This window comes from Myotis davidii, unplaced genomic scaffold, assembly GCF_000327345.1.
Source record: "Myotis davidii unplaced genomic scaffold, ASM32734v1 scaffold1477, whole genome shotgun sequence".
Lineage (NCBI taxonomy): Eukaryota > Metazoa > Chordata > Mammalia > Chiroptera > Vespertilionidae > Myotis > Myotis davidii.
In genome coordinates, this window is record NW_006288182.1 from 189,305 (window position 1) to 199,641 (window position 10,337).

Consider the following 10,337-nt stretch of genomic DNA (forward strand, 5'->3'; position numbering starts at 1 on the left):
TGGATTCCTGGTCAGAGCATACGCTAACACTCGGGATAGCGAATATATAATAAATATATTTAAGGGACCCTAATGGGAGATTTTTTTTTTTTTTCTACGAGCCTGTGGACTTTGTGAGGATACCAAATAAACGTTGACCCAGTAGACACGATCCAGGGGACCTAACGCGTGCCACACCGACACGCCAGTTCCGGGCTAGGGAACTGAAGCTAAGGTGCGGGGCGGGACTTCCGGCGAGAGGCGGAAGCGGAACAGGAGGTGCAGCGTTCAGATGAGTGGCCGCCTGAGCGCTACGCTGGAGCTGGGGCGGAGAGGCGGGACGCAGGTTCTCGGCCGCCCCTCGAAGCTCTCGCGACGCCGACCTCCGTGCCACACCACAGACAGAGAAGACCATACGCCCAAGAGTAGTCAGAACACATCAAAACAAAAAGTGACCCCCGACCTCTTCTGGGGCACCTACCGCCCTCACGTCTACTTCGGCATGAAGACCCGCAGCCCGCAGCCCCTCCTCACCGGTAACCGGGCCCCGGCGGGCAGGCAAGCGAAGTCTTCATCTGGGCGCCCCAGCTGTCCTCCAGAGCAAGGGTGGGGGGGAGCGGGTCAGGAGAGTTCCGAGGAGGGATGACCCTGCAGTCCTCGTAGACACAGGGACAGGGGCGCTGCTCTCTGACTTACGTGGCCATTCTACCCCCAGGACTGATGTGGGCACAGCATGGCACCACCCCTCAGCTCAGGCACACGTGTGAGCAGGGGGACGGCGTGGGTCCCTATGGCTGGGAGTTCCACGACGGCCTCTCCTTCGGGCGGCAACACATCCAGGATGGGGCCTTAAGGCTCACCACTGAATTCGTCAAGAGACCCGGGGGTCAGCACGGAGGGGACTGGAGCTGGAGAGTGACTGTAGAGCCTCAGGTCAGGGCCTCAGGGCACCCTTCCCCAGCCCAGACTCCCTCCATTCTTCCTTGGCTGCCAGCAGTGCAGTACTGAGTGGGGGGTGACAGCTGGAGCTGGGTCTGGCCATCTGGCTTGGATCTGGTTGCCTGAAACACTTGCCTGTAAGACCACCTGTATTTACAACTCCTAAGCCTTGGTTTCCTTTCTGTGAAATGGAGATAAAAATAGCACCTAACAGGGTTGTAAGAATTCAAGGAAATATATGTAGAGTTCTCAGCATAATACATGGCACAGAAATACTCATTATTTCCCAGAGACCTCTGCGCAGGGATCTTTAACTCACCCCACTGGGTGTTGACCCTCAACACTGCCAGATAAGTCAAACCTCGTTTCTCCAACAACTTCCATCTCCAACAATTCCGTTCTCAACCAAGTTGTTCACAGAAAAAAATGTCTTGGTTGTCAAACCAAACTTTGGTTTTGGACCTGACAACCCTCTCCTGCTGATACCTCAGCGTGACAAAAAGCGTCTCTCAGGCAACAAAGGAGAGAATGCTTTTGTAGCTGGTGAAATTAACGATTAGCACAATTTTAAAACATAGAGACCATCAAGAGTGCTAATGCTGCTAAGGGTGTGAAAGAAACAGTGCGCATAGGCAATTGAAGAGGTAGAAAAACTGTTGATTTAGATAAAGGAAAAGCAGTTAGCCAGTGACAGCCATTTTTCTAGGTGGTGATATATGAACAAGCAAAGATGCTGTATGCTGACCTGAGAGACATCCCTGGACCGAATGCTAAAAGTGACTCATTGATTCCATTTACATGATTTATACTGGGTAAAATGATTCGGTTCCAACAAATCGCTTTTCAAACAGCCTTCTGGAACGAATTAAGTTCGAGAACCAAGGTTCCACTGTATATGTTGTTTCTCATGTTGCTCTGACCTGGTGCCCCTTTCCCTCACTAAGTGTGATTCTCAAGAGAGAATGTAAATCTAATGCAATGTTTTTTCTGTCCTCCTTGGTCATCTAGGCCTCAGGTACCTCTGCCCTCCCTTTGGTGTCCCTGTTCTTCTATGTGGTGACAGATGGCAAGGAAGTCCTAGTGCCAGAGGTTGGGGCTAAGGGGCAGTTGAAGTTCATCAGTGGGCATTCCAGTGAACTTGGTGACTTCCGTCTTACACTTCTGGCACCAACCAGTCCAGGGAATACTACTCCCAAGTATGGCAGGTAACTGCGGTCGGGGGAGAGTGTGTGTGTGGGGGGGTGGTAGGAGTGGTAGGGATGCTAACTTAGCTTGGTTTCCATCTCTTCTACTCTGCCCTCTTTCCACCAGTTATTTCCCTTCACACCAGACTCCATGCCCCCTACTTTGTCAAGACCTTGCCATCCTAACCTCTGATCACCTCATATTTCTTTATAATCCTTCCTACTTCTCCCCTCCTGAATAATATTTCCTATTTGTCTTCTTTCCTTCAAGCTACAATGTCTTCTGGTCCTCCAACCCAGGACTTCCCTTGCTGACAGAGACAGTGAAGAGTCGCCTAAATAGCTGGTTTCAGCATCGGCCCCCAGGGGCTTCCCCTGAACGCTACCTTGGCTTGCCAGGATCTCTGAAGTGGGAGGACAGAGGCCCGAGTGGGCAAGGACAGGGACAAGGGCAGTTCCTGATACAACAGGTGACAGTGAAAGTCCCCTTTTCTGTGGAGCTGGTGTTTGAATCTGGCAGTGCCCAGGCGGGAGGAAACCAAGCCCTGGGGCAGCTGGCAGGCAGCCTGCTGACCCAGGCCCTGGAGAGCCATGCTGAAGCCTTTAGAGAGCGCTTTGAGAAGACCTTCCAGTTACAGAAGAAGGGCTTGAGCCCTGAGGAGCAAGCTTTGGGTCAGGCTGCCCTCAGCGGTCTCCTTGGTGGGATTGGCTACTTCTATGGGCAGGGTCTTGTGTTGCCAGACATGAAGGTGGAGGGATCTGAGCAGAAGGTGGCCCCGGCCCTCTTCCCACCTGTCCCTCTTTTCACAGCAGTGCCCTCCCGGTCATTCTTCCCACGAGGTTTTCTTTGGGATGAGGGCTTTCACCAGCTACTGGTCCAGCGATGGGATCCCCGCCTCACCCGGGAGGCCCTAGGCCACTGGCTGGGGCTACTCAATGCTGATGGGTGGATTGGGCGGGAGCAGGTGCTGGGGGATGAGGCCCGAGTCCGGGTACCCTCAGAATTCCTGGTGCAACGGGCAGCCCATGCCAACCCCCCAACCCTGCTTTTGCCTGTAGCCCACATGCTAGAGGGTCACGATCCTGCCGACTTAGCCTTCCTCCGCAGGGCCTTCCCCCGCCTGCATGCCTGGTTCTCCTGGCTTCATCAGAGCCAGGCAGGGCCAGTGCCACTGTCATACCGCTGGCGGGGTCGGGACTCGGCCTTGCCCACCCTATTGAATCCCAAGACACTGCCTTCAGGGCTGGATGATTATCCCCGTGCTTCGCACCCTTCAGCCACTGAACGGCACCTGGACCTGCGGTGCTGGGTGGCACTGGGTGCCCGTGTGCTGGTGCAGCTAGCAGAGCAGCTGGGAGAGGCTGAGGCAGTTGCAGAGCTGGGCCCGCTGGCTGCCTCACTGGGAGCAGAGGAGATCCTGGATGAGTTACATTGGGCCCCAGAGCTAGGCATTTTTGCAGACTTTGGGAACCACACAAAAGCAGTGCATCTGAAGCCTCGTCCCCCTCATGGGCTGGTTCGGGTGGTGGGCCGGCCCCACCCTCGCTTGCAGTATGTGGATGCCTTGGGCTATGTCAGTCTTTTCCCCTTGTTGCTGCGGCTGCTGGACCCCCACTCATCCCGCCTTGGGCCACTGCTGGATGTTCTAGCTGACAGTCGCCATCTCTGGAGCCCCTTTGGTTTACGCTCCCTTGCAGCCTCCAGCCCCTTTTATGGCCAGCGCAATTCAGAGCATGATCCTCCCTACTGGCGAGGAGCTGTGTGGCTCAATGTCAACTACCTGGCCTTAGGGGCACTCCACCACTATGGGCATCTCAAGGGTCCTCACCAAGCCCGTGCTGCCAAGCTCCACAGTGAGCTCCGTGCCAATGTGGTGGGCAATGTGTTGAGGCAGTATCAGGCCACAGGTTTCCTGTGGGAGCAGTACAGTGACCGGGATGGGCGGGGCATGGGCTGTCGCCCTTTCCAGGGTTGGACCAGCCTTGTTCTACTGGCCATGGCTGAAGACTACTAAAGGGAGAGTGTGGGAGGGGAGTGAGGTCCCTGTACCACTCTGGACTAGAGGGACTAAGTTTCTAACTTCCCCCAACCCTCAGATACCAGTGCTCCAAACCCTCATCTCAGGTGTCTCATTATCATCCCATACAACCCAGGGGTGAATGTGAATTCAGAGTCTATTTTTCTAAATAAATTGGAAAACCATGCCAAATTATTGTATTTGCCAGCTTTGCCTGACCAAGAGGTCTTAGCTCAGTCCAGGCCTTAGGGCTGCCTCCTATCCTTCAGGGAAGCTAGGAAAGGTGGCCATTACCTGTCCCCTCCAAGTCCATTCAGGTACAATGAAGTGAGTTGAGCACTAGACCACCCAAGTCCACAAGCAGCTGGTTCACATCTCTTTAATGAGATCAAAGGCTCCTGTGTATGTCACTGGGGGTAGAGCTAGCACAGTCCCCCAAACATGGCCCCTGTCCCAGGACTCCAGCCCTTTCAGGCAGATTCTAGGAAGGCAGGGAGAGGCTGAGAACTCCAGGAGTTGGAACCAGGGCTGTTTTTAGTGGGCAAGCAACCAACCCATCCTCCTAAAACTGCTTATGGGATGCCCCCTTCACTGGTAGCCAGCCCCATAGAAGAAACTTGCGGTATGGGGTCTAGGGACAGTGTACACGGGGGACAGTCCCCCAGATCTGGCTGAATAGCACTAGCCTTAGCCTCCTTGACTGGCTCACCCTCACTGGAGTCAGGACAAGGGCACAGCTCGATGCCAGAGTCACCAGTCAGGCGGCGATAGCGGCAAGAGGGGGGTGTGGGGGCAGGGCTCACCCCTGCCCCAGGCTCACCCTCCTGATGAGGGGGGGCACTCTGGTGGGAGGAAACACCTTCCACATTTGTTCCCTCGAAGTGGGCAGGGCAGCTAGAAGTGGAGGAGCAGCAGGTACATTCCCTGGAAGCAGTCAAGGGGCAGCCTGGGACCGCAGTGTAAGGAGGTGGTGGTGTGCCCGGGCGGTGAACCACATCCTCATAGGCTGGGGGTTTGAAGGCGCTGAGGAGGCCTGCAGGAAAGAATGGCATAGTTGGTTGAAGGCAACCAGGGGTGAGGTGGTGGTCTCTTTACTGTTAGGGAAAAGTGTGTTTTGAAATGTCTGAAAACAAAATGTGGGGATGATTCAGGGTCCTCATTGGGGAGGAGCCACTGGTAGTGAGCCTAGAGCCTCAAGTCACTCACGAAGGTCAAGCAGTGAACTGGTAGGAACAGGGCCAGCTCCATGGCATGCCCCGTGGTAGGCCAACAAGTTGATCTCACGCTGCCGCTGCTGTTGCTGCAGCCGGAGTTTAGCTCGTCGATGACGGAAGGCGCAACAGCAGCTAAAGAGGATGAGGACAGTCCAGAGCAGCCAGAACCCTGCAGGGGGGTGAAGAGGAAGAGTCTCAGATACCTTCCATGCAAAGAAGGGTCCTTGAAGGCTAGAATTCTGAGGTCCAAGGGAGGGTGGGCAGAAGGACCCGAGAACAGCCCCCACAGAGACTCACACCAGAGCTCATAGTAGTAGGTGCAGCAGCCAGTCTCCCCGCAGCAGTGGCCACTCTCACAGAGGTAGGGCTGGTTGTTCACTCCTGGGCAAACCTCTCGAAGCTGGGAGCAAGGAGGCACTTGGCACCAAGGGAGATTCCAGCCCAAGGCACTGTTCACCCCCACACCCAGCCCCTGCATGCACATCCACAAGCCCACCCTGTGGAGCACAGATCTATGAGGAGGCAAGAGTGATGCTGAGAGGACTGTTCAAATGTCTGAAGGGCTGTCAACATGGAAGAGGATTTGGAATAGCAAAAAAAATCAGCCTGGAGAACAAGATGAAGATGTGAACACAGAGGCAGATTTCAGCTCTGCATATAGACTGGCCCCAGGGCATTTTCTGTTAACAGGGTGTTTGGGCAGAAGCCAAAAGATAGAGCAATCTCAAAATCTCAGACAATGGGTAAAGGGTTTAAAGTAATTTCCAACGCTAAAATGCTCATCATCCCCCACGGTCTGCCATTCCCCATCCCCAAGGTGGACCTTTCCACCCCTGAGTCTCAGTTTCCTAGGATAGAGGAGGGACAGTGTGAGACCCAGAGCAGTGCTCCCCAACTAGGTAGGATTGCTGTGGATGATAAAGGATGGCATCCAGGGCGCGAGTCTGGGTTCCAGCTCTTCTCCAAATTGCTCCCTCAAGAGAAGACGCTATTGGGCTCTGTTGTGACAATAGGCACACAGAAAAACAACACAAATAACTGTTGCAAGACAGGGAGCCTCCCTGGGGCCTCAATATGCCTCTGGTCACTGGAGAGTCACTGTAAGCTCCCATTGCAGCCATGGGATGGGTCTGTGAGGCTGCAGGCAAAGTCAACTGCATCTACATTACGAAGTTTAAACAAAGAATGAAAGGGACATATTTAGGAACTTCACAATACCTTTGGCTCCGTGAGTTTCTACCCAACCCCCCCAAAAGAAAGGGACTGAAAAGGGGAAAAGGAAATAGATGGCTATCGGGATATGCTTTTGGAGCTGATGGGATACCTGCTGTTGCGGCACCCGAAGTGCCCCCCAGGCCTCCTCGCTGCCGTTCCCGCTGCTGGCCCGAGCCATGCCTCCACCTACAGCCCCCTGAAGACTACAGCCTCCTCTACTGCCAGCCGCCCCGCCCCTGCCACCTCTGCCGCCACCGCCATGGTCCCTGCCCGGCCCATCTCCGCTGCCGCCACCATCACTCCGCGGCCGGAGCTCCCATCCGGGGAGAGCTCTGCCAACTAGGAGCCAGGTTGCTCCGTCCTACCAATCAGCATCGCCCTCCGGCGAACGGGCCAATAGGATCGGATCGGAGGCTTTTGCTGGTGACCAATCCACAGCAGCGCCCCTACCACTCTCCCAGACAACAAGCGCTCTCCCAGACAAAGAGTGGGGTAAGGTTCGACCCACGGCCCTGACTGACAGCGACAATAGCCAACGTGGACAACAGAACAGGCTTCAAGTTGTCAACCAATGAACGGCCGCCCAGGAGAGCAAGCTCCCCTCTGATTGGCTTGAGGCCTGTTTCCTGGAATGACGCCAAATGCCCGATCACTCCAGGTAATCCCGCTGGAAGAGGTGGGAGTCCCCAAAGTCGGCGGAGTCTGAGCGCCAGCGGCCAGCCTTCCTGTGCCCGGGCTTGACGGACGTTTCCGAGGCGTGAGCGCAGCTCTGATGGGGGCGATATGTGTGGACAGGGAATTGGCTTCCCATACCCCATACACTCAATTCTGTAAACTCGGTACAAGTCGAGGCACCGGATAACATTTAATAAGGAAGACACTGAATCGGGCAGGGGGGAGGGTACAGAGTCCTGGTTACGGGCCTTAAGTAGCCAAAAGGGGGGACCCGGGGCCTTCGGGTCTCCCCAGGCGCATCTGCAGGTTGATGCGGTAGCACTGCAGGCTGCAGAGTGCCTGGCCCGTGCGGGAGCAGGCGTAGCGGCGCGGGTGCGGACACCCAGGGACCGAACACCGTGGAGGAGGGCCAGGCGGGGGTGGCCGCTGAGACACTGGTGCGGGGGTGGGGACGCCAGGTGGGAAGGAAAGGGTGGAACCCTGTGCCCCGCTGCTGTAGCGCACCATGGGGGCCGGGGCCGCGGTCCGCCCTCCCCGCCGCTCCCCCCTCGCGGCCCCTCGGCCCCCACGCCCGCTGGGCGCTGCCGTCTTGAGCCGCCTCTTTCGAGCCCGCTCCTCGCGCTTCAGTAGCATCTCCTCGGTGAGGGCGGGGGCCGGGCAGCCCCCAGCCACAGGCAGCGGCAGCATCGGGGAAGGCTGACTCTGCGCCTTCTGGAGCATAGCTCGCTGGGGAGAGACAGGTGGTGTCAGAAAATCAGAAAATGGAGAAGCGAGGTCTGCAGGAAAGGCCAGGAGGGCACGTGGAAAGCAAGGGTCACAAGGAGCGCAGGCCTTGGGAGGAGGGTGGGATGAGTGCCCTTTCCAGGAGCCCTTTACTGCCTCCTCCCCCCGGGTCTCCAGACTTTCAGCTTTAGGTCCTTGACTCTCAAGGGGAAAAGTATCAGTAATGTTACCTGCCTGCCTTGTGTACCAAATTCTCTGCACCATATTTCTGAGGACTTCTGTTTGTTGTTAAATCTTTATCTCATTGAAGCATCAATTAGACAAGTGCTCAATGCCAGACCAAAGCTCCTCTGGTCCTGGAAATGTTAGCTCTTCAAAGAGGTCTTCCCTCCCTATCTAATGTTTCTTTCCTACCACTTTGTTTCATCACCCTATTTTTTTTATAAACTGCTTTTCAAAATTATTTCCTTATTTACCTACACACACATGAATACCAGCTCCATGAGAACAGTAAAGTGTCTTTTCTCCATCAGTGATTGCCCAATGCCCAGCAAAGTTCTTGGGACATGGAAGGTCCTCTCTAAATATCTGGTAACTGAATGAAGAATGAACCAATTTACCTGTCGAGCAGTGAGCAGCCGTTCATTGATCTCCTTCTTGAGATCTCCATTGTCATCTAGCTCCCCCTTCTCCAGGGCATCCAGCCACCTCTGTTCCTCCTCTTCCTCCTGACCCCCTAAGTCCCCCGACAAATCTCGAAGTGGGGAGGGGGACAAATTACTATCTTCATCTGGAGAGATAAAAGTAGAATTGTTCAGGTGGAGCACCCGAATGTGGCCAAGTTAGTACTGGAACACTCAAAATTCCCTCCCTCCTCAGAAGTAACCTCCCTTTCATCAGGTATAATGAGGAACCCTGTTTCCCCACCTCCAGCTCCTTCTCACCCAGCCAGGCACGGTACTGCTCAAGGGGGACTCCTTCCATTGGTTCCTCTTCATTGTCCACAACCATAAGGGGAGAGGGGGACCGGGGCCCCTCAGGGATCACAGTGAAGGTAGGAACACTGCAGAGAAGCAACACCACTCTGTAAGCGGGGCCAGCATCTTCCTTCCGCTCGGTAGCTACCTCCAGCTGTCCCCACACCCTCTAGGTTCTTCCTGGGCCCCCAAGTCACCGTGTCCACTCTATCTTCTGGAAAGCCCAGCCAGCCTCTCTTTTCGTTGCCTCCTTCTAAAGTTCCCCAAGTAAAGTCTGGGTGCCCTTGGCCTCACCTCTTGGTGCCCAGGACCTGCCCACCCAGCTTGATTTTGAGTTTGAGCTGGGGCTTGGCAGGAGACGGCTGCGTGGGCCCAGCTTCCTCTTCCTGATGGTGTTTTTTCTTGTGTTTCTTCTTGTGCTTCTTGTGCTTTTTCTTGTGCACTCCGTGGCCGTGGGCACCCGCCAGACTCAACTCCAGCGCCTCCCCTGCGGAAGGAGAGCCTGTCATCGGTGTAAGGCAGGAGTCGGGTAGTGAGAGCCCCGAAGAACCCAGTTTCCCTAAGGGCTCCCACTCTTCCCGCGGTACTCGCTGTTACCATAGCAACAGCCCCGCCTTTCTCCTCCCACCTGTGGCCAAGTACCTTGAAAGCTCCGAGAAGCGAGAAAGGAACTCCTTTTCTGCGAAGGAACTCCTAAGTTGCTTTATCGACCCGCGCTTACCTGGCTCAGGGGCCTCCATAGCCCCAGAGGTGCTCCCGCGCCGCCACAGCTTACTCATGGGTTCCTGCTAGGAAAGGGGGCTGGAAATGATCTGGGAACAGGCAGACATACCTCTTCCGCCCCGCGGAAGAACCGATTCCAGCAAAATAACCGGTACTTCCGGTGCGTAGCAACCATGTTTGTGCGGGGTACACATTGACGCTAGAATCGTCCCTGAGAAACAACGATCCTCCCAACCAAAGTTCCGGCCCCTCAGTCTGGGACAATTCAAAAGGCTCGGCTTTCCTTTCGTTCCGTCTCTCCGTGGCAGAACCGGTGCCTGTGCGGGCGGTATGACTATTGCACTCCAGCGTCGTGAGCGTATGCTCCCGGCCAAGCTCGGGGCTAGGCAGTGAGGACCAGGATGAATGTGAACACTCTCCTCTGACTTCGAGGAGCTAGCTCATAGCTCGGTACATAAACTAGATGGCCCGCCAAATCGCAGAAGTGCTTAACAGCACAAGTCCTATGAGCAGGGCAAATGCTTAGTGTTTAAGCCTAAATTCTCATCAGTAGGGAAATTGATAAATGAATTATGGTGCATCTGTGCAATGTGGGGCACCATGTTGCTAAAAAAAATTAGAGTGATAAGTAATTGATAAGATTGACATGGAATGTAGATTCTAGTCTAGTAGGTAATAGCATTGCAAACA

At 55.1% G+C, this 10,337-nt stretch overlaps 3 protein-coding genes across 4 annotated transcripts; 1 reads left to right on the forward strand and 2 right to left on the reverse strand.

Annotated features, from left to right (window-relative positions):
* Positions 1–436: 436 nt before the first annotated feature.
* MOGS (mannosyl-oligosaccharide glucosidase) lies at positions 437–4,312 on the forward strand. The gene is made up of 4 exons (XM_006760004.2): positions 437–515; positions 695–912; positions 1,927–2,123; positions 2,374–4,312. The coding sequence occupies exons 1-4, from the start codon at positions 482–484 to the stop codon at positions 4,115–4,117; spliced, it is 2,193 nt and encodes a 730-aa protein (XP_006760067.1). The 5' UTR covers positions 437–481; the 3' UTR covers positions 4,118–4,312.
* Positions 4,313–4,473: 161 nt separating this feature from the next.
* WBP1 (WW domain binding protein 1) lies at positions 4,474–7,287 on the reverse strand. Its single transcript, XM_006760003.2, has 4 exons — positions 6,659–7,287; positions 5,632–5,734; positions 5,327–5,503; positions 4,474–5,153 (listed from the first exon to the last, which is right to left on the reverse strand). The coding sequence occupies exons 1-4, from the start codon at positions 6,725–6,727 to the stop codon at positions 4,693–4,695; spliced, it is 810 nt and encodes a 269-aa protein (XP_006760066.1). The 5' UTR covers positions 6,728–7,287; the 3' UTR covers positions 4,474–4,692.
* Positions 7,288–7,395: 108 nt separating this feature from the next.
* INO80B (INO80 complex subunit B) lies at positions 7,396–9,794 on the reverse strand. Of its 2 annotated transcripts, none has more exons than XM_015561503.1 (5): positions 9,646–9,794; positions 9,219–9,426; positions 8,892–9,010; positions 8,568–8,737; positions 7,396–7,950 (listed from the first exon to the last, which is right to left on the reverse strand). In XM_015561503.1, exons 1-5 carry the CDS (start codon positions 9,701–9,703, stop codon positions 7,474–7,476), a joined length of 1,032 nt encoding a protein of 343 aa, XP_015416989.1. In that variant the 5' UTR covers positions 9,704–9,794; the 3' UTR covers positions 7,396–7,473. The 2 variants fall into 2 exon arrangements, with proteins under 2 accessions (XP_015416989.1, XP_006760068.2); XM_006760005.2 differs by having other exon boundaries at positions 9,219–9,411; positions 9,646–9,792.
* Between the last annotated feature and the right edge of the window lie 543 nt (positions 9,795–10,337).